General features: G+C 40.0%; 1 protein-coding gene across 1 annotated transcript in view; it reads left to right on the forward strand.

The window, feature by feature from the left end:
- PHF21B (PHD finger protein 21B) overlaps positions 1 to 22,219 on the forward strand; it is a 238,811-nt gene that overhangs the window by 196,034 nt on the left and 20,558 nt on the right. The window contains exons 4-6 of the mRNA XM_058189775.1: positions 4,996 to 5,346; positions 9,338 to 9,457; positions 21,439 to 21,490. Coding sequence (XP_058045758.1) covers positions 4,996 to 5,346; positions 9,338 to 9,457; positions 21,439 to 21,490 — 523 coding nt within the window. The remainder of the gene's footprint in view (positions 1 to 4,995; positions 5,347 to 9,337; positions 9,458 to 21,438; positions 21,491 to 22,219) is intronic.

Below are 22,219 nucleotides of genomic sequence, written 5' to 3' on the forward strand. Positions count from 1 at the left end.
GGAAGGCTGAGTCAACCTTGGGCCTGGTGGGACTAGAACCTGCAGTAATTGCAAGCAGCTGTGTTAATAACAGACTGTCTTACCAGTCTGAGCCACAGAGGCCCCTGAGTTTCCTACTACCTACTAGGGCCTGGGTCACAATACTGTGAGCCCTCAGCTGCCTAATCATTGCATTCAGGCTCACTGTTTAGATTCCTTCCATCTGCTTTGCTGAAAGGCAAATTTAATAGGCTCCTTTGAGGAATGCAGCTGCCCTTCTAACTCAGAGATAGGTGAAAGAGTTGGGCACGCTCTGCTATATACGAGTTTTTATAAGGATCAGGGCGATAACCATCTTGTCTTTTAAGTAAACTTTCCAGGCTATCCAGAATCATTTCTTCCCAATATTTTCATAGGGATAGTAACTTGTTCCCAGCTAAAAGACATCCAAATGTGCCGGTGTGTGGAGTACAGCAGCAGATAATGAGTGGCATCAGCTAATCAAGTAATCGATCCCATTTTTTTTTCTTGCATGTTTGTAATATATAATCTATGACGTTAAGGTGGTGGCGCAGTGGTTACAATGCAGTATTGCAGGCTACTTCTATTGCCTGCCGGCTGCCTGCAATTTGGCAGTTTGACTCTCACCAGGCTCAAGGTTGACTCAACCTTCCATCCTTCCGAGGTGGGTAAAATGAGGACCCAGATTGTTGGGGGGGCAATACGCAGACTGTGTAAACCGCTTAGAGAATGGCTGTAAAGCACTGTGAAGCGGTATATAAGTCGAAGTGCTATTGCTATCATTATTGCATTATTGTATGGATATTCTGTTTCTGTAGCCTATGATGGCTACTAAATCATTCATTCATTCATTCATTCATTCATTCATTCATTCATTCATTCATTCATTCATTCATTCTTATGCCAAGGGCTTTTCTACCCTGAAAAAGGTATCTGCCTTTTTATCTGTTCAGACGTTTCCTCACAGCGAGCATTTTATTGCGTTTGGTCAAGAAAATGGATTTATAAAATTATTCTGGAAGAGGCTTATTTTGAAGTTGTGCTCAGTCTGTGTCCCACGTTGTTGTTTTTTTTTTTAATTTACATTTATATCCCGCCCTTCTCCGAAGACTCAGGGCGGCTTACATTGTGTAAGGCAATAGTCTCATTCTATTTGTATATTTATATACAAAGTCAACTTATTGCCCCCCCAACAATCTGGGTCCTCATTTTACCTACCTTATAAAGGATGGAAGGCTGAGTCAACCTTGGGCCTGGTGGGGCTTGAACCTGCAGTAATTGCAAGCAGCTGTTTTTAATAACAGGCTTCTTACAGCCTGAGCCACACCACTGCCCTACGTTATGCTTGTCCTAATGATAGAAAGTACCCATTAGGTATACAGTACACAATACAATATTTTGAGTATTCACTACGTCATGTTTTTAGCTGGCAGGAACTTTCTTTGTCTCTCAGAAACGATGGTGTTCTGCTGCGTAGACAAATCTTTGTGGACCATTTTTTCCCCTCCCAAAGATGCTTTTCTATATTGGATCAAGATAATCAAACTTACTGGGTCCAGAGTGATCTTGTTTCATGCTGTTCTTCTGCCCACGTTTCAAATGAACTAACAAAATCAAGTAGATCTCTTTCTGTCACAAGTATGGAACGGATGCTTCTCTTCTTCATTGAGAGGTAAAGCCAGCAGCCACTGCAAGTACCATACTTGTGATGTTACGCATGAAGATTTTGATCACGTAAGACATCAAAGCACCATAAATGTGATTTATTCTTTCACGGAGCCAGCCTACCATTTTTGGTCCTAGTTGACCAAACGCCAAAAGAGGAGGAGGATAGCAGCCAGTGAAGACTTGTGTGTTACCCACATGGGCTGCGTGTGGAATAATTTTTGACAACCTCCCCACCCACCTCCTTCTACTTATGTAAATGTGTATGGAGGTTCTCAGTCATCCAGGTTATGGTTGCCCCAAAGGGGCTTTTTCTAGAGGCAACTGGACTTTCCAGGTTTTTCTTTGAAGACGTTTTGCTTCCCATCCAAGAAGCTTCTTCAGAGCTGAAGAAGCTTCTTGGATGAGAAGCGAAATATTTTCCAAGACAAACAAGAAAGCCCAGTTGCCTCTTGCAAAAGCACTTTTGGGACTACTTATGGAAATGTATTCTGATTTGGTAGTTTCAGAATATATACTGCTTGATTTTGGTGAAGGCACAAACTGTGTTGCTTATGTAACCATTAATAACTAAAAACTAAATTAAGAGGTATTAATGCAATTATGGCATCACACAGATAACTTTGGCCTATCCCAAAAAAGCTCATGCCAAAGCAGGGGTGAAATGCTCCCGGTAGTGATGGCAGCGGGTGGTTCGGAGAACTGGTAGCAAAAATCCCTGACATCCCACCCCATGCCCAGCTGAGCCGCACGATCATCAGAGGTTTTTTGTTTTTTGTTACTTTTAAAAGTATTTTTTCTTCAGCCCAAAAAAATGCTTTTAAAAGTAAAAAAAAAGCCTCTGAAGATCGCGCGGCTCAGCTGGGATCGTCAGAGGCTTTTAAAAGCATTTTTTCTACAACCTCTTTGGCTGAAGAGGTTGTAGAAAAAATGCTTTTAAAAGTAAAAAAAAAAAGTTGGCTACACCCACCTAGTCACATTACCTCCCCTCCCCACCAAGCCATGCCCACAGAACCGGTAGTAACAAATTTTACATTTCACCACTGAGCCAAAGCCTTGCAAGTTATTGCTACTTTTATTACAAGGTTATATTAACCAAATCTTGCAATGTGCCTCCCTCCCTTTGTCTCCTTCATGTCTCAAAGAGCATCATATCTGAGATACTTTCTCAAATTACAGTTCTGCCCCAGACCTAGATTTTTTTTTAAATCTGAGATTGTGTTGGATGCAGCTCTTCCTCCTGTTCCTGAAGTTATTCTTCAGTTTATAGAAGCCGAGGTGGCCCAGTGGTTAGAGTACAGTACTGCAGGCTACTTCAGCTGACTGCTAGCTGCAGTTCAGCAGATCGAATCTCACTGGCTCAAGGTAGACTCAACCTTCCATCCTTCCGAGGTGGGTAAAATGAGGACCCAGATTGTTGGGGGCCATAGGCTGACTCTGTAAACGGCTTAGAGAGGGCTGTAAAAGTACTATGAAACGGTATATAAGTCTTAGTGCTAGTGCTATTCTCACAACCCATGACACTGCCAAGAAACTACGCATCTTTATTCATGAAATCAGCAGAAGTCAGGTTTTTACTGTTAACATTTACATCAAAGTTATTTAATCGATCAAATAACTTCACACGTTTTGAAATGAAAAGAAAATGCGTATGGGTCAGAACTCCTAAAAGTGGGTGCGGCTTTAGCACTTTGTGAGTGAGTCAGATGTTGACTAGCTTTTCGTATGGGCAATTTGGAAGAGGTCTTGCGTTTTTGCTCATTTGTCTTAATCTTAGTTGAGGTGGAATATGGCAGGTGGAAGGTGGAAGGTGGAAGTGATGCGTTAGTTCATTTATGTACTCCAGATAGTGCTTCTCCGCTGTTGTAGATTCATGATTGTATAGCTGTGGGCAGAGATATCTACAGGTTAAAAAAAAAAAGTCAAGATGACTGCCATGAGGTTGCGATCAAAATTCTGCCCATGTGTTATATGTGATGTATATACACACAGACAGAAACATACATGCACACATACACACGGAGGAATTTCACTTGCATCTTGAACTTTTTGAGTTGAATGAGCCGATGTAGAACCTGTCAACCATGATACTATCTATAGCAACCTCCACTTTTCTGTAGAGCTTATCGTTTCAGGGTTTGATGTGGAACTTACAGTGGAGAGTCTTAAGATAACGGACCCAAACCCTTTGGGTGCCAAGGACCTGTGGCAGTTTTTCCGGAAACTGGGTGAGGGCATGTGTTCTCGTCTTCACTTTGGAGTAACGAGCTGGCCTACAGCCAGTGGGTTCACAGCTCCTAGCCGAGAAAACGCAGCTGCCTGCCAAAAAGTTCAAACAGATTAAGACTTCAGTTTACTTCAACACGATTCAGCTAATTTGCTTCCCGTGGAACTGAGAGCAGTCAGTTCCACGGGAACTCCTTATATATCCTGTGGGGTGGGGCTCCTGCCCCACCCTTTCCTTTGATGATGCCGCCTCTCTAATCTTCTGAAGCGCGGGTCAATCCAGGCTTGATTAGTGTGATTATCAGCTGCATCTGAAGGCGTAGCCTGAGGAAGGGAGGAATCAGGGGATGTCAGCCTCATTAGGTCCTCCAACTGGCCTGGTTCTGGCTCCTGGAGCCGGGCCAAAGGAATCGGTGCTTCTGAGGTAAGCCTTACCCGCCCTTCCCCCTCACTCTCGGAGTCACTTTCGGGCATGGGGCCAGGTTTGGGGGCTGGAGCCACAACAGCATGGTTTTGTGGGTCCGCATGTGCACAGGTGGCACTTCGCTTGCTTGCTTGCGCGGACCGGTTCATGGCAGACCGTGGACCAATGCTGGTCGATGGACTGGGGTTTGGGGACACCTGGTCTAAGAGAAAAGGCTTCCTAAACTCTATCCTGCTTTGCCCTTGTGAGATGCTGCTTTCGCGTCAGCAGAACAGAGAATAAGGCTGGAAATCTGCATTTCAGCAAACTGTTGGAAAAAAAAATGGTTTGAAAAAAGCCCCAGGTGTACGTTTTTTTGTTAAATGGCATTGAAATGGCTTCCTCCTGCGGTGCGGTGGACTAGAGATGTAGCTCTCGCCTCACAATCAGGAGGCTGTGAGTTTGATCCTAGGTAGAGGCTGATATTTCTCTTTTCTCTGGACACATTGAGAATATATCTGCTGGAAAAAAAAAACTACATTGGCGACAGGAAGGGCATCCAGCCAGTAAACACTTCAGCTCCGTTCATTTGCCTGGATTCCACCCTGCAAGGGATTATGGGGTTGTTAAAAGAGGATGATTGAAAATGGCTTCCTCCGGAGTTACATAGAAGAGTTTTTTTTCCCCCTTCTTTCCTGCAGGTTAGGCCAAAGACGCTGATCCCAGACAGCCTCCCAATTTCTCCATGCAGAGATCAACCTTCCAAGCAACCTCCGACGTTTCAGAAGGCAACAGTGGTCAGCATCAAGAACCCAACTCCTGCCCTCCCCACTGCCAATAATACTGTTAGCCATGTACAGACGTCCAGCAACCAATCACAAAGTGTTACAGAGACGGCAGCTATCTCCTCATCCCTGAATAGTGCTGGGGTAGCATATGCCATTATCTCAACATCTCCCAATAATGCAATGCCCATCAACACCAGCGCTGCTGTCTCGGTGGTTAATGACAGCATTAAAGTGCAACCACTTCTCATCAGCGCTGACAGCAAGGTAGGTTTCATTAGGGAACGGCAGACCTTACAAATGGCTAAAGTTAAGACAATATCAGGACGGCCGATCTGAGTTTCTCCTTAGTTCAGCGACTGCCCTGATGAATAAAGTGAGAATCTTGCATGCCTCAGTAAATGGGATTCATAATCCAATCTTATCACTTGACCCCACTTGGCAGTTGTGAAGGGATTCATTCATATATCCCAGAACTGGGCCACGTAAGAGGTTAAGGGTTAGCTGGTTTGCTTGCAAGCTAAGCAAGAGAGCTTTTGCAGAATTGGCATATTCATTATTGGCTGTCAGGTGTGGTATTCATAAGGGGCTGAGCTTCCAGAAGCTTCTTTCATTGCAAACCAACTCAGAGGCCATCATGGCAATCGGATCGAGATGCTGTCAGAGCAAAATTGGCCCTTAAAATTAACAGGAAACAGACGCAAAGAACAGAGCTGATGCGACCGTTAAGAATCACATAATAGCTTAGATGAGGATGTAAGTTAAGATAGTGATAGATAGAAGTAGAATTTGTGTATGGAAGTTAATTAGGATAGTGATACCAATGTAGAATAGCTGTTAGTAGTGTTTAAGTTTCAATGTTTTTGTTTTTGTTCGTTTGTTTTTGTTGTGTGATGTGGTTTTCTATTTTTTTGCTCTTTTCTATTTTTTGTACTGTGTATTTTAATGTTTGAAAATTTAATAAACATTTTTTTTTTTTAAAAAAGAATCCAACTAGAATGTCCATAGCTTTATTTTCAGTGGAGAATGTGATTCCCAACAGATATATTTCCATCATATCCAGGGCTCCTTGGGTGTCCTGTTAGATGGAATGCAGGCCTCTTTCCTCCATTTCATTTGTAGTTCACTCTCATCTAGTCCTTTATTGATTCCTGAGAGATACTAAAGGATATAAACTGATGTATTAGAGATTAAACTGTTAGCTGCAGATTGATGACCTACTGTTGCATAAGTCTAAATGTTCTTTCAGCAACGTTATTTATTTATTTATTTATTTATTTATTTATTTATTTAGTCATAACAATATACATAAGCATCACATAAAAAGATTATATAGTATATAAACATATATATGAGGAAGTATAAGGAAGTATAAGCATATATATATATATAAGAAAAAAACAATAGGACAGGAACGGTAGGCACGTTTATGCTCTTATGCACGCCCCTTATAGTCCTCTTAGGAATGGGGTGAGGACTACTTATATAGGTCAAGGATACAGACTGTACAGCCCAGGAGATGTGGTAGTGTAATTGTGACTCTTTTTCGCTGTTGGATAGTAGTGATGGTGGTTTAAGACTTGAAGATGCTTATGGCAGTCATTTTACCCCTTCACCACTCCTGAACCCCCCTCCCAATGTGGCTGTGGATACCACAAAGACTCCTGAAATGCGGACCACAATGTGTCACGCAAAGCCAGTGGTGCAGACTTCAAGCTGACCAATGGTGGCGATAAAAATCATAGTTTGCTCAGACTAATGTCCAGAGTTTTAATTGCAGGGTAATGATAATTTTGGTCGTTTTGGGGTACAGTTTTTACTCTTATTTGAGAATCAGTTCTATTGAACTGAAGGGGACCTGTGTAAATCGCCAAATGGTAACATTGAAAAAGAGGCTGTTTCTGACCATGAACCAATAAGATTTACTATACCAGTTTGGTCTAGTGTTTAAGGCACCAAGCTAGAAAGCAGGAGACCGAGAGTTCAAGTCCTGCCTTTGCCGTACCAGGCTGGGTGACTTTCAGCTAGTCCCTCTCTCTCAGCCCAATCTACCTCACAGGGTTACTGTTCTAGGGAAAATAGGAAGAGGAAGGTGTGTTGGATATGTTTGCTGCCTTGAGTTATTTGTAAAAATAATAAAAGATGGCATACAAATGAATAATACTTACGCTAGAAATTAAGGAGAGGGAAGACTCGGAATACTACAAAGTGTGGAATAAATTATATGATTGGTTAGAAAAAAGAAATCAAAATAATAAATTGGAATGTTAACCTAATTAAGTTAAAATTATGAAGTGTAAACCACTGAATTGTGTTAACCGGATAAGGACGGATTGGTAAATAGATACCAACGTAAACATAAGCATGTAGAGGAATCGACTGAATAAGAACAGAGAATATATATTTATGTCGAAAGGGCAAGCTGTAAAATAATATATGATGTAATGTTATGTCTGTTACGTGTTTTTAATGTTTTTTAGTCTTTTGTTGTATTTTTCTTTATTTTGTTTTTAAAAGTTTAATAAAATTTTTTTTTTTTAAAAAATGAAAAATACTTCATAGACAAATTAAACATATGAGGAAAAGTTAGAAAAATGATTTAAAAAACAAACAAACTTATTTTGCTATTTTCTTTGATTTAAGGTACAAATCCGCGTGGTATCTCTGAGGGTTTGCTACAGAATAGAATGGGAAGTTGAACGAACATCTCGGCTCCTTCTGAGATACTTCTATACTGTTGCCAATAAAACCACTGTTGGTCTTGATTTGAGGGCATTTTTCGCCTCTATTTGTGCATGTAGTATTCGCATTATGCCAATTTCTTGCAAAGCAAGATTCTGGGGGCAAGCAATAAAATAACAAAATGCAAATTGGGACCTTCATTTCAAAGCACAACTGTAATTTAGAGTCCATCATTTTCTCCTCCAACATCCATATCAAAAAAAGGCAAACTTAACAAGATTCAGAAACTTGACCAGGAAATGCAATAGCAGAGAATCTGAACCTCGGATGTCAAGATTTCTGATTGCTTTACAAAGCCCTGTGCAAGGCAAATGCTTACAGAAACTGTTACATATTTCTCAAAGAACATGGATCTCCACACATACAACTCCATGCAATACACAATTCTGTATTGAAACTGAATAACAGCTGCCAGCATGCCAAACTAACTCACGCAGTAACATACCACACAAAACACAATGCAGACAACTTCTAAATTATTGAGAAGCAGGCTACATGACTTGAAGAAGGCTGTAGCCCAGGGGTCCTCACACTATGGCCCGCGGGCCGGATATGGCTCGGGGAAGCCATTAATCCGGCCCGCACAGGACCATGAAGCTCCCCTGCCCACATCGCCCCACCTATCCGCTGGCCCCCATCTGCCTTCTGGAGGCTGAGGAGGCCAAAAACGGGATGCGCGGAGGCCCCGGGAGGCCCAAAACAGGCCTGTTTTTAGCGTCGAGAGAGAGAAGAGGGAGGGAGGGAGGGACACACACACAAACAGAAGTCCCTCACACACACATACCTGAAAGCAGCTACATCCCTTCACTAATCTCCTTTCCATCCCCAGGAGCATAACAAATTGAAGTTTAATTTGTGTGTATTGTTTAACGGACTACTAAATTGGCCACACCCACCCAGTCACATGACCACACAGCCACACCCACCCAGTCACATGACCACCAAGTCACACCCACCCAGTCACATGACCACCCAGCCACACCCACCCAGCAGGTCCGGGGGCCCCAACAATCTGAGGTACCGTGAATTGGCGCCCTGTTTAAAAAATTTGAGGACCCCTGCTGTAGCCCATCTCTGACCTTGAAAAGCTCAATAGTTCAAGCCTTGGCAATACTTAGGAGATAACTTGGCAACCCCAGAATTGTAGGCTAGATTGGAAAGCCCAAAAATATCTTCAGAGAAGTCAGTGGGAAGCCACTTTCCTGTTGTTGTCAAAAAGCAAACAAAGATGAAATTGTCAGCTCAACTCATGGGATACTTTTATAGGATGCTGACCCTGACATTCAAATCTTATTACAACTTATGAATTTTGACATGTTGTATTGACAGAGTAGGCCTCGGCTTAAAGGCTTTGCAGTTTCCCTAGCCAGAATTAATAATTAATGGCTAGGGAATTCTGTGAGTTGAAGGTTTCACATCTGGAAATTGTCAACATTGGGAAATCCTTCCTTTCCTTTAGCTGTGCACATAATGTTTATGTTCACGTCTTATTTTCACCTGTCTCTTGATTTTTCAGGTCATCATCATTCAACCTAAAGTTCAAACTCAGACAGAAAATAAAGTGGAGATAAAGAAACCTGCTGAAGAGTCAACTCAGGGACCTGCTACCAAAAAGAAAAAAGATGAAAATCCAGAGGTAAAAAGATCGCTGTATTATCTTGAAAAATATAATACATGCTTGTTTTGCTCCTCCTCCTCCTCCACTACTACTATTACTACTACTACTACTACTACTACTACTTCTTCTTCTTCTTCTTCTTCTTCTTCTTCTTCTTCTTCTTCTTCTTCTTCTTCTTCTTCTTCTTCTTCTTCTTCCCCTCCCCCTCCCCCTCCCCCTCCTCCTCTTCTTCCTCCTCCGCCACCGCAGGAGGAAGGCCTCTTCTGCATGTTTCCAACCTATGTGGTCCTAAGCTTTCTTTTGCCAATTGGGCCGGCAATACTTGCTGATGTCGATGATCCATCTTGTTCTAGGTCTCTTTCGTGGACGCTTTTGATCAAGTGGGATCCATTCTATGACTGCCTTGGTCCCTTGCTGTGTGACCAGCCCATTTCCATTTCAATTATTTTATTCTCCCATAAAGACTCTAATAATCAAAAGTTAAAATAGATTGAAATCGATACAATTGTGTATTTCTCAGAAATTTTTGTTTTATTTACAACTTTTGCTAGTGACAGCTTGCTGGAGAATATAACCACAAAAAATAACTGAGGCAAATGTAACATGCCTCTTATCTAGCCATAAAGTTGGGTATTACTTTTTTTTAAATGTTCTCCACTATTTTCCCCACTTTTTTTTTCATCTTCTGAGAAGAACATTTCTCCTTTCAACCTTCATTCAGTTTACGTTGTACCTGTACTATGCTAGTCTCTTAGGGTGTCGATTTGCTCTTGCTTCTCCAAAGTCCAATAAATAATTGTGCCAGGAAGAATTCATCAGGAAGCATTCACACCATATCAAGTTAAATAGGCCAATATCCGCTTGCTTCGGTTCTACACAGAATGGTTATTGTAAAAACCTGGTGCTGTGATAAATTACACAGCTCCTTTCCCATTTTTTTCAGGTAGAATCTGTTGAAAATGGATGTTCGCTTGTATTTTGCGCAAAGCTGAAATGGATAATATAAAGGAAGGTTGTCTTAAGAATTAAACTTGTATCTAAACTACTTTTCTCACATCTGCTAGAATAATTTTGATCAGAGGTCTGGGGACGGCAGAACTTAATTTTGAATAAATGGCCTTTTTTATTCCGTGTGCAAAGCTATTGTTTACATTCCTAATATAGCTGAATGGAACTTATATTTGGTTTTAAAATTAGATTATAGCATGCTGGGTTGAGCTACGTGGGGTGATTTTGCAAGATGTTCTACAGAGTTGCATTTTAACCAGAGCGTTATCTAAAATTCATCTAACTAAGAGACACAGTTGTTCATTAATTCACTTTCAAAGGCTATGCACCAGCCAAGTGTCAAAATAAACAAAAGTGTCAATAGGCAAAATTCCTAGAGTAACAATATTTGAGAGATAATATTAAAATTATACCCACAGTTCTTAGAAATATTTATTTTTTTGATAAAGATGGGTTACATGTGAATTGTAAAATGATACTAATTCTAAAAGTTCTAAAAAAGTGTAGGAAATAGCACAAATCCCCCCCCTCCCATCATTACTTTGGGATGGGATGGGATGGGATGGGATGGGATGGAACGGAACGGAACGGAACGGAACAGAACAGAACAGAACAGAACAACAGAACAGAATAGAATAGTTTATTTGGTCAAGTTTGATTTGACACACAAGGAATTTGTGTGAGAGCAAAAGCTCTCAGGGTACATACAAAGCAACAGAATAATAATCCTAACGATGGGGTATAAGGATGGGGTATAAAAGAAGATGGGAACCATAATAATACTACTACCACCATACAACATGGGCAGATATATGCGGTCATAAGACAGTATTGTGAGAATTAGGTGGTCAACAGCGTAATGGAACGAGGAAAAACCTGTCCCTGTGTCTAGTTGTTTTGGCGTGCAGTGCCCTTTAGCAGGAGTTAAGCAGGGGAGGAGTTGAAACAGTTTATGTCCAGGATGTAAGGGGTCTGTAGATATTTTCTCAACCCTCCTTCTGACCTGCACAATATACAGGTCTTCTATGGAAGGCAGGGTGGTTGCCATTGATAGAGTCAGTGGTGGGATTCAGCCAGTTCGCACCACTTCGGGGAGAACCGGTTGTTAACTTTCTGAGCAGTTTGGCAAACTGGTTGTTGGGATAAATTATTAGGGCAAGAGAACCGGTTGTTAAATTACTTGAATCCCACCCCTGGATATAGTGCAATGCCATATTGGCAGCGTCATCTGCCAATCTATTTTGCTCGGTAGGCAAACTTCTAGGGGTTCTAATAGCAGATCCATGATGGTTTTCTGGTGGGCCAGCACTATCCTTTTGACAGTTTTTATAACTACAGATGTCAGAGCAACTGGTCTATAGTCATTCAGTCCCTTGATGGAGCGTTTCTTGGGAACCGGGATGATAGTAGAGCATGAGGGGCAAGAAGTGACATAATACGTCTCTAATGATTTATTCAAAATACAGGTGAAGATGGCGACCAGGCTTTCAAGCAGGAGGGAGTTACTCTGTCTGGGCCTAGCGCTTCTCTGATCTTTTGTCTTATGAAATAGACCTCACAGATCATATTCTGAGATCACCAGAGGTGGGGGCCCGGAAAGTTGGAGATTTGGCTACTCTGATCCATCTGAGGTGGGGAAGATAGCGATGAATAACAAGGTTCTCATCTCAAACCTACAGCTGAACACAGTCAGGTCATTTTCCAGCTGCCGATTCTCTTCTGTCTGTCGCAGCCAATGATATTCTTCAGGCTTCTCCATTCTCTTCATGTCCCACTCCTCCGCTGACGGCCGGGTCGGAGAAGTCCGTATCAAACGTGCCTCTGCAGCTCTGCCAAAGTCCTATCAGAGTTCTCAAGGCAGGAAGGAGACCAGGAAGTGACTTCAGCAATCCAAGTTAGACTTTGCCTGACTCAGAGAATGCCAGAAAGCAGATCCTTTATATAGGCCATGGGGTGTGGCTTCATGACTCAGCACCTATCCAGGCCTGCCCCTCCTTTCCTTTTGCTGACGTCGCCTCTCAACTCTCCGGAAGCGAGGATCTCTCCAGCCTCCAGCTGTTGGCAAACCTAGCTCATGACTGGCCTCACATTCTTCAGGCTCACATGCTGTGGGGGAGGGGTTTAGTTGCTCCGTTTGCCTGGGCATGGTGCCAGGGCTGGGGCCTGGAGGCATGCCAAGACATTCTTCCGAATTATCAGCGTCCGGCAGGAGATAAGAGGGGCCTGGCTGTGGCAGGGGGAGCGGGCGAGACACAACACATACATTTGCTAGTTCATTAGCCAAGGTGGATAAAAACTGATGATTTTTTAAAAATTTTTTTAAAAAACAGATTTTAAAAATTTAAATCGGGATTTTTTTTTATTTTTATCAGATTTATTTTAATAAAATGCTTTTGGAGTTAAAAAAAATCTATCTAAAGATAGTTTTCTATTTAAGATACATGAATAATTTAGTTTATTGAGTGTAAAATGGAGCTTAGTTATGTAGCATGAGGCTGAATATTCTACAATATATTGGGTCTGTCGGTGAGCCAACAGGGGGTCAGAGGAGAAGTTGCTGCGGGACAGAGATGACAGCTGCTCATCAAAAATTATCATTTAAATCGAGTTGATTGAAATCAAACCTTTTTACTAGTGATTTAATCATGATTTAAATCAACTTGATTTAAATCAAATTCACTCTGTCATTAGCTGAGAACTGATTTTTTCAGCTTTTTGAAGTAGCTTCTCTCTGCTACCCTGATCTCCCTTATTAATACATTCCGGTCTCGATTATACAAAATCCGTTATTCTTTCCTGCAGTCCTCCTCTTTGGCACAACGTAACTGCTCTGAGCTTAATCGCTGCTTTTGAAAAAGTATTTGCCTTAGGCATTTTTTTTTCCAACCTAAGACTTTCCACATAGAATATTTTAGCATTGCTTCTATTCTATTAAATCTGTTCTAATTCCCATGACTAAGATCAAACCCGGTTTTTAAGAATCCTGGGAGCTGACAAGAACATGTTGGTCCCATAATCAGAGCAAAAGCAGGCATATTGGATATTAACATTTAAACTACTGTAAGTCCATGTATTTGCCATGTGCTAAATAAATAAATCTAGGCCAAGGAAATGTTTAAACAGAAAGTCCTAGATACTATTGGCCAAGTAGATATGAAATTATTGGCAAAAACAGATCTTTAAACTGGTTATCTAAGAACACGACCACTGTCCAAATGGAGAAATACCTTGGTGAGTTTGATAGCATTCTTAAGAAAGGCCTGTTGTAGAATAAGATTTGATTTATTGGATTTGATGGCCAAATTGGGCCCTTTTGTTAAAATATCATGACTGGTTGTTTAGATCAGGGGTCTCCAACCTCGGCATCTTTAAGACTGGTGGACTTCAACTCCCAGAATTCCTCAGCCAACTTTCTCGGAGTTGAAGTCCACCAGTCTTAAAGTTGCCAAGGTTGGAGACTCCTGGTTTAGATATCTAAAGTCTCTACTTGAAAGAACAGTCCACTGGAAAACTGAACTGCAACTGTCCTATTTTCTACAGGACTCTAATGTATACAAACTTAGCAGAACTGCTGAGTTTAAAGACAAGGCAGTTTGGCTAAGAATCCATTATATTGAATAGGCTATCATATAAAGGTGATATATTTATCTGAATATTGACTGTTTGTGTTAAGCACATGCGTATTTTATTATTGCATTTTCCTTTACCTATTTTATCTTGGAAACAGACTTTGTATTTTAACCTTTGCTTTTAATTTTTGATATGATCGTAAGACTGATCAATCAATAATCTATGTCTGTCTGTCCATCTATTCATCTATCCATCTATCAAATCAACAGTTTCACTTTATTTCCTATTTGAAAATTAAAAAAAGATGTGCAGCGCATGAAGCATTACCCTGTTCTTAGCTTGTAAATAGCATTATTTTATTAATAATATCACTTAACATTCACACTGAACTTTGTGGCAATTCATTTATTTTTACCCCGGATTTCTTAGAGTGGTATTGAGAGAAAGGTTGTGTTATCTGTGTATTACAGAACAGAAGTTTCAGAAACTGTAATTTATCAGGTTCCCTGGTAGGTTTATAGCAGAAGTCAGATTTTAATGAAGGATCTCCTCTCTTACAAATTATACTCTTCGAGCCAACACACTGATACCAACCTATTACTATTACTAACCTATGCACCCATTACTATTATTGCTATTAATTATTTTGTTATTGGGGTCACTTCAAATGCATAATTTGAAACAATACAATACGTACGCTTGTGCCATAAATACATGTGTACATATTGTGGAAATAGACAGATTTGAAATGATTTCTATTGTAATACCTAAACTGATTTTCAATACTTTGCAAGCCTTTGTTATATGATGAGTTTGCTGATTTTGCAATTTTAATAATTTTCCAGATGTTTTCATAGCCATAAAAACAAGCCCCTGTAAGGTATAAGGAATTCCACCAATTATTCAAGGAGTCTGCCCTAGCTAAATCAGGTTTCCACAATTAATTCTGACATCTTCTGTTCCTGCTTTTTTTCCCTTAAATATCGGAGCGAACCCCAGGAAAATATACTGCCTCACAAAACTGAAGAAGCCTCAAAAGAACACAGAGAAAAGCCATGTTTTCATAATTGCTATGGGTAACAGGGAGAGAGGGGAGGAGGAAGAGAGGGGGAGAGAGAGAGAAAGAAGGAAAGAAAGAAAGTAAGAAAAAAAGAAAGAGAAAGAAAGAAACAACAGAAAGAAAGAAAGAAGGAAGGAAAGCAGGAAGGAAGGAAAGAAAAGAAAGAAGGAAGGAAGGAAGAAAAGAAAGAAGGAAAGAAGGAAGGAAGAAAAGAAAAGAAAAGAAAAGAAAAGAAAAGAAAAGAAAAGAAAAGAAAAGAAAAGAAAAAAAAGACTCTAAGCAAGTGTGGGATCTCAAATAAAGTGTTGCTAGGCAAACCAGCTAGAACAGGGGTGTCAAACTCATGGCGTCACGGCATTGTCATGTGACGTATCGGGACTTTCCCCCCCCCTTTGCTAAACCGGGCATAGGCATAGCTAGCATGTGATGCATTCGGTCCGCAGGCCAGGAGCTAGCTCTGAGCTAGAAACACTGACTTGGGAAGAGCTTATTTACAACAGACAGGAAAATCCTACCCCCATGGCCAAGAGCCATGTTAATTGACTTCATTTAATACCCTCCTGGAGGTCTCCTGCCCGTACTCTGTTCAAATCCATATACAGATAGTCCTTAACTTACAAACATAATTGAACCCAGAATTATGGTAGCAAATTGTGCCATTCATTATGTGGAGCGTCGTACGATTGTGCCTGATTTTATGACATTTTTTTGCAGTGGTTGTTAAGTGAATGCCATGGTCTTTAAGTAAACCCATTGCCTGCAATGGACATTTTTTGTGGAAACTGGATGTAAGCCCCAGTTTCTGGCACAAAAGTTATAAATAGTGGACTTGTGAATATGGAATGTTGCAAACAGCTATAAATGCAGTAAATGCTGGAAATGGGCCAAAAAGTCATAAATCATGGTTACATGACTGTGGGATACTGCAAACGTCTGACAAGGTGAGCCAAGTGCCCAAAATAGGATCATATGACTGCAGGGCATGTGGGTGTCATAATTTCAAAAATGGGTCGTAAGTAGTTTTTGTGTGGTCCCATCGTAACTTTGTCCGTAACCAGTCATAAATTACGGACTATCTTTGTTGATTGCCCAGCGTTGAGTCATACTATATAAGACTTTAAACAAATATAGCCGTGTCTTAACAGCAGCAAGGATTATATTCACACAATACTGGAAAAATGAAGCTATACTGTGAGATGGAAGAGATCGTCAGGAAGATACTAGATTGTGCAGAAATGGGTAGATTGACATTGAAAATTAAACAGAAAGAAGATGTAGAATACTCTCAAAAATAGAATCTATTTTACCAATGGTTGGAAAAAAGGAGTGGAGATTAAGAATAAAAATTTGTATTGTTAAGCAAATTAAATAGACAACCCGATATTTAATGAGCACTAAGAAAAGTATTTAATCAAAAGAATCAATTAAAAAAAATAGAGCCAGGCTAAATTAATGACACAGGGCTCAGGTTAAAACTTTCTTTGGGTTGTAGCATAACTAAGCAATTTCCTTTTATTTCCAATCTCTCTCTCTTTCATTTTTTCACTCACATTGAACTATCTGACCTCCAACATTGTATTCTTTGTCAAATTTCATTACGCTATGCTTATCTTAAATGGTAAGGAGTCTCTGACCTCACACTAATGTGGGGTGCTGTAACATAATCCTTATGTTAAAAAATAAGACGCCATACATATCCCAGTTTTACCTGCTTCCTGTTTATGGATGTGTTGATTTAGCAGGAGCCTTTGTTTTGGTTATCACGTGCTGATACCTGGGATATTAAGTTGAGCTCTGCTTCTTGCTTCTCAATTTTTATGGGTATGCTAATGAAACAGATATATATATATATTACTGTCTTGGCATTGATAACTAAGCTTTGGGTTAATTTATTTTGTTCCTTGAAAAAGCTTTAGTTGATTAACATGCATTTATGCAATTAGTGTAATTAGACCTAACTGTATAATTAGTATAAACGCATGTTAAAGACAACTAGAACATATAATTACAACATGATTTATATATATATATATATAAAAACCCTTACCAAATTATTCAAAGATAATTTGCTGCTGATTTCTTAAGGCATTTATTGATATTTTTGCTACATCATGAAACAAAAAACCCTTCCATATTTACGCTGGTCTTTTAAAAGAAAAGTTAAAAAGTAGATAAAATACTGTAGGTTCTGCATAACTGGATAATACCGTAGAAGAGCAAATAATCCACCATACTTTGCAACACGATACAATGGCTGAAAAAAGAAACAAATAATAGTTTACTTATTTAATTTGCATTGTCCCCTTAGAGCTGCATTTGACATTTACAATAGTGGAGTACGTTGATATTTTCTGAATCCTATTTTTGACTCGCTAACATGGATGTCATGGAGTTTTAATCTTTTCAACCTTTGATTTTCCTCACTAATTCCAAATTTGAGGGAATTAGAGAAATTCTAAAAGTAGTCACAGAACCTTAGAGCTGGAAGGGGCATTTTGGACCATGGATTCCAGCTCCCTGCTCTTTGTGTGAACTAAAACTAAAGTTTCTCAGACCTTCGGTGAAACCACCTCTCTTTAATTAGTTCTGCTAGTGAAATGTATTCATCATTAGGAATGTCTTTTTAACATTCCATTGGATTTTACTTTTATATTATTAAACTCTCTGGGGCAGGGGTCGGCAACCTTAAACACTCAAAGAGCCACAAAGGTCCTAATCGGAAGCCCCGTTTCAATTCTGGAACCGACCAGAAGTCCAGTTCCCCCACCATAGAGTCTCCTCCGAGCGCGGCTTCCTTTTTCCTTTACCTGCCCTAACTGAAAGCCCTATCAGTTGTGGAGCCAACTGGAAAACCCGCCCCTTACCATAGAGTCTCCTCCTGGTACACCATGCTTCCCCCTCCAGCTGGAAGTTCCTCTCAAAATTGTGGTGCTGACCAGCAACAGGGAGCTGCAGCAGAGGGATGGAAGAGTCACATGCGGCTCCAGAGCTGCAGGTTGCCAACCTCTGCTCTGGGGCAATCGAAAATCTCTGTGTGATATTTATTTATTTTTTATTTATTTATTTTATTTGCATTTATATCCAGTCCTTCTCCGAAGACTCAGGGCGGCTTACACTATGTTAAGCAATAGTTTTCATCCATTTGTATATTATATACAAAGTCAATTTATTGCCCCCAACAATCTGGGTCCTCATTTTACCTACCTTATAAAAGATGGAAGGCTGAGTCAACCTTGGGCCTGGTGGGACTTTAACCTGCAGTAATTGCAAGCAGCTGTGTTAATAACAGACTGTTTTAGCAGTCTGAGCCACCAGAGGGGACTATATTCTCAAGCAGCGAATATGATGTGGATTAAAGAATGGATAACCCTAAAAAATAATAGAATATTAATTCTGGAAGGCCATGATTTGTTGTTGGGATGGCAGCCTTTTTATGGTATGGACAAGCTAAATCACAGGGCTATTTTAGAAGACATATAGTCTTTAGTTATTTCCCCATTATGAGTAAAGGTTTCTAATTCCTTCTTTGAAATACTTGTTGCTCTTTGAGAGTGATACTTAGAACTAGAGAGAGAGTTCAAGGTTGCAGCTGACTAATGCACAATACCATGATTATGAAATACAACGACTTCCTAAGTAATGCTGATGACAATTTTCTAAGTGCTGATGGCTTTCCATGGTGTCTGACTGGAGCATTGCCCTTCTCGACCAAGTTGGAGCAGCTCAAGGGGGCATACAAGGGATTGAGCACATTTGAGTTGCCAGAAGATGCCAAACAATATGGACACAGTGAGAGAAGAATATCTGAGACCTGCAGTGTCTGTTCAAAGTATTTTTTTTCCTAACTACATCTGATGCAAGTACAAGCTTGGTTTCTTATTGAAAGGGAAATTTGAAAAGGTTTGGGAAACAAGCGTCAACACTGCGAGGCCCCATGGAAAGAAGAGAGGTTCCTGGATGGTGCAGCTGAAGCTTGCCACGAAACACTAGGGAAGTCACTTGCGTTTCCATGAGTCAAAGATCTCTCAGAATCCAGGTTGCGCTGGTGGATGATTAATCCACACTAAAGAAATGAAGATTCAATGGCTTGAAAACCTGGAGGAGAAAGGTATCTGTGAAGGATGAGAAATCCTACCAAATGAGGATATTGTTGCAATTCCTCTCTTGCAATTCCTTTTTTTAAATTTTTTTTAATTTTTTTTAATTTGCATTTATATCCCGCCCTTCTCTGAAGACTCAGGGCGGCTTACGCTATGTTAAGCAATAGTCTTCATCCTATTTGTATATTATATACAAAGTCAACTTATTGCCCCCAACAATCTGGGTCCTCATTTTACCTACCTTATAAAGGATGGAAGGCTGAGTCAACCTTGGGCCTGGTGGGATTTGAACCTGCAGTAATTGCAGGCAGCTCTGTTAATAACAGACTGTCTTAGCAGTCTGAGCCACCAGAGGCCCTAGACCAAAGCCTTTGGCACATCTAGTTGCTCACATTGCCATGCCATCTGCAAAGGCATGATTACCGTAGCAATATAGAGTGTACCTTTATGAGAGAAGAATCGCCTGTCCTTGGATGCTTCCTGACTATTTTTCCAAGGCCATGGCATGCTCCTCATTGAGTGGTGCGGTGGCCTAGAGGTGGAGCTCTCGCCTCACAATCAGGAGGCTGTGAGTTCGATCCTAGGTAGAGCCGGATATTTCTCTCTCTCTGGGCACAATGAGAATGTATCTGCTGAACAAAGCTCCGCATTGGCGACAGGAAGGGCATCTGGCCAGTAAACACTCAGCTCCCATTCAGTTGCCCAGATTCCACCTTGCAAGGGATTATGGGGTCGCTAAAAGGGGATAGTGATGATGATGATGCATACTCCTCATTCAAGGCTTTTTCCTCAGGCCTGAGTTTGTGCGCTATTCATCAGGGTCACAACAAGGGAAGATATTATAATATTTCAATCACCTATGAAAATTATATATGGTCAGGCAACGAAATTGAATCTGTAGCTCATGTTCCATTAGTATCCACTTTATACGCAACGACAATTTCAACTCTTAGTTTCGGTTATTAGAAATTTTACTCTTCCACTATTATGAGGAGATCACTGATTCCCTTTTAAGCAACCAGTTTCTAGATGCGTGGTGGTGAAATTTGTATACGTAGCTTTCTTATAGAAATAGAGCCTTCTTTGCAGTTTTGATTTTCTTGGTTTTGTGTCACTTTTATGCATGTACATTGTTTTAATGGTGTATATATTTTACAGTAATTAGTTTGATCTTGGACCAAATCATTTTGTTGTTAGTTGCAAAGTCGTGTCCGACCCATCGCGACCCCATGGACAACGTTCCTCCAGGCCTTCCTATCCTCTACCATCCTCTGGAGTCCATGTAAGCTCACACCTATTGCTTCAATGACTCCATCCAGCCACCTCATTCTCTGCCGTCCCCTTCTTCTTTTGCCCTCAGTCTTTCCCAGCATTAGACTCTTCTCCAGTGAGTCTTTCCTTCTCCAAATCATAAGAATCATAATAATCCTCAAATAGTTACAATAAACTGTCATCTGCACCTCCATAACTGTCTGGTTTGGCTCTGCAACCAAACAAGACAAACACAGACTTCAACGGGTAATTAGAACTGCAGAAAAACCAATTAACTACAACCTGCCTTCCATTTAGGATCTGTATATTGCACGAGTCAAAAAGAGGGCTGTGAAAATATTTACAGACCTCTCACATCCTTGACATAAACTGTTTCAACTCCTACCCTCAAAATGACACTATAGAGCACTGCACACCAGAACAACTAGACACAAGAACAGTTTTTCCCCCGAATGGCATCACTCTGCTAAACAAATAATTCCCACAATACTGTCAAATTAACTACTAAGACTGTATTACTGCTATTCTTCTCTTCCTTACTAGTATCTATCTCTTCCTACTTATTATTATAACCATGTTGCTTGTATCTTTCAGTTATATTGTTTTTATTTGTTTCCTAGTATGATTTGATAGCTTATTAGTAACCTTGACTATCACTAAGTGTTGTATCTTTTTATTCTCGATGAATGTATTTTATTCTCCTTATGTACACTGAGAGCATATACACCTAAGACAAATTCCTTGTGTGTCTAATCACACTTGGCCAATAAAGAATTCTATTCTATTCTATTCTATTCTATTCTATTCTATTCTATTCTATTCTATTCTATTCTATTCTATTCTATAGAATATAAATATTTGTGGTAACTCTTTGGTGGACGAAAATAAGCCATTAATGACTGCTATGTAATAATTATGGTTTATGTTCTTTATGGGAATAATAAAAAGATACAGAAATAATTTTTTTATTCGCTTTGTTTCTTCTCTAGAAAATTGCCTTTATGGTAGCGTTAGGCCTGGTTACGACTGAATACTTGGAAGGTAAGAAGGCTTATTGTACTAGAAAAAAAATTCTTCTATTTTTAAAAGCAATGTATTTCAGTATAATAAAAAGATTATTTTATAGAAGGAGGTTGGAAACGTTAATCTGAAGTGTTTTATTGTATTATTGGAGTTAGATCTCAAGGGAAAGAACTTGAAAAATGCAGCACAGCTCCCGTTAGCAGCTCTTAAACATGAAACCTATTGAGTCATTATAAGATGAGTAAACTGATTACGGAAGTCATTACCACAAATAACCAACATTTTATAATGAAATCAGATTTCTTTTTGCATCTTGAGAAGTAGGCTATGCAAACATGTTAAAGGTAACGACTCTGGTATGCATAATTAAAAAGCTTATTAGGATTAAAAATTCAAGATCGCTATCTGGATTTTCCCTCTTTTTCTAAACAAGGTTAGAAATGAACTAAACGTATTGAGTTTTAATTTTTTCTATTCATGGCCTTTCCTTTGAAATGGACAGCTCCCTCAAAATAAATCAGAATTCAACCCTGGCCATACCATTGGACAAATTGGTCCTAGATTGTGAACAAAATACATTGCAAGGCTTGCAATATCAAATTAGCATGACCCAAATATTGTGGGCTTTGAAGCTTTTCTGTTGCTAGGAAAATAAATTTCACATTGCTGGATCAGTCCCAAAAAAAGAACTTCAGAAACCCAAAGGCTATAAGATAATCAGGATGATTCAGTCAACCCGATAATGAG

Source organism: Ahaetulla prasina, chromosome 7, assembly GCF_028640845.1.
Source record: "Ahaetulla prasina isolate Xishuangbanna chromosome 7, ASM2864084v1, whole genome shotgun sequence".
Lineage (NCBI taxonomy): Eukaryota > Metazoa > Chordata > Lepidosauria > Squamata > Colubridae > Ahaetulla > Ahaetulla prasina.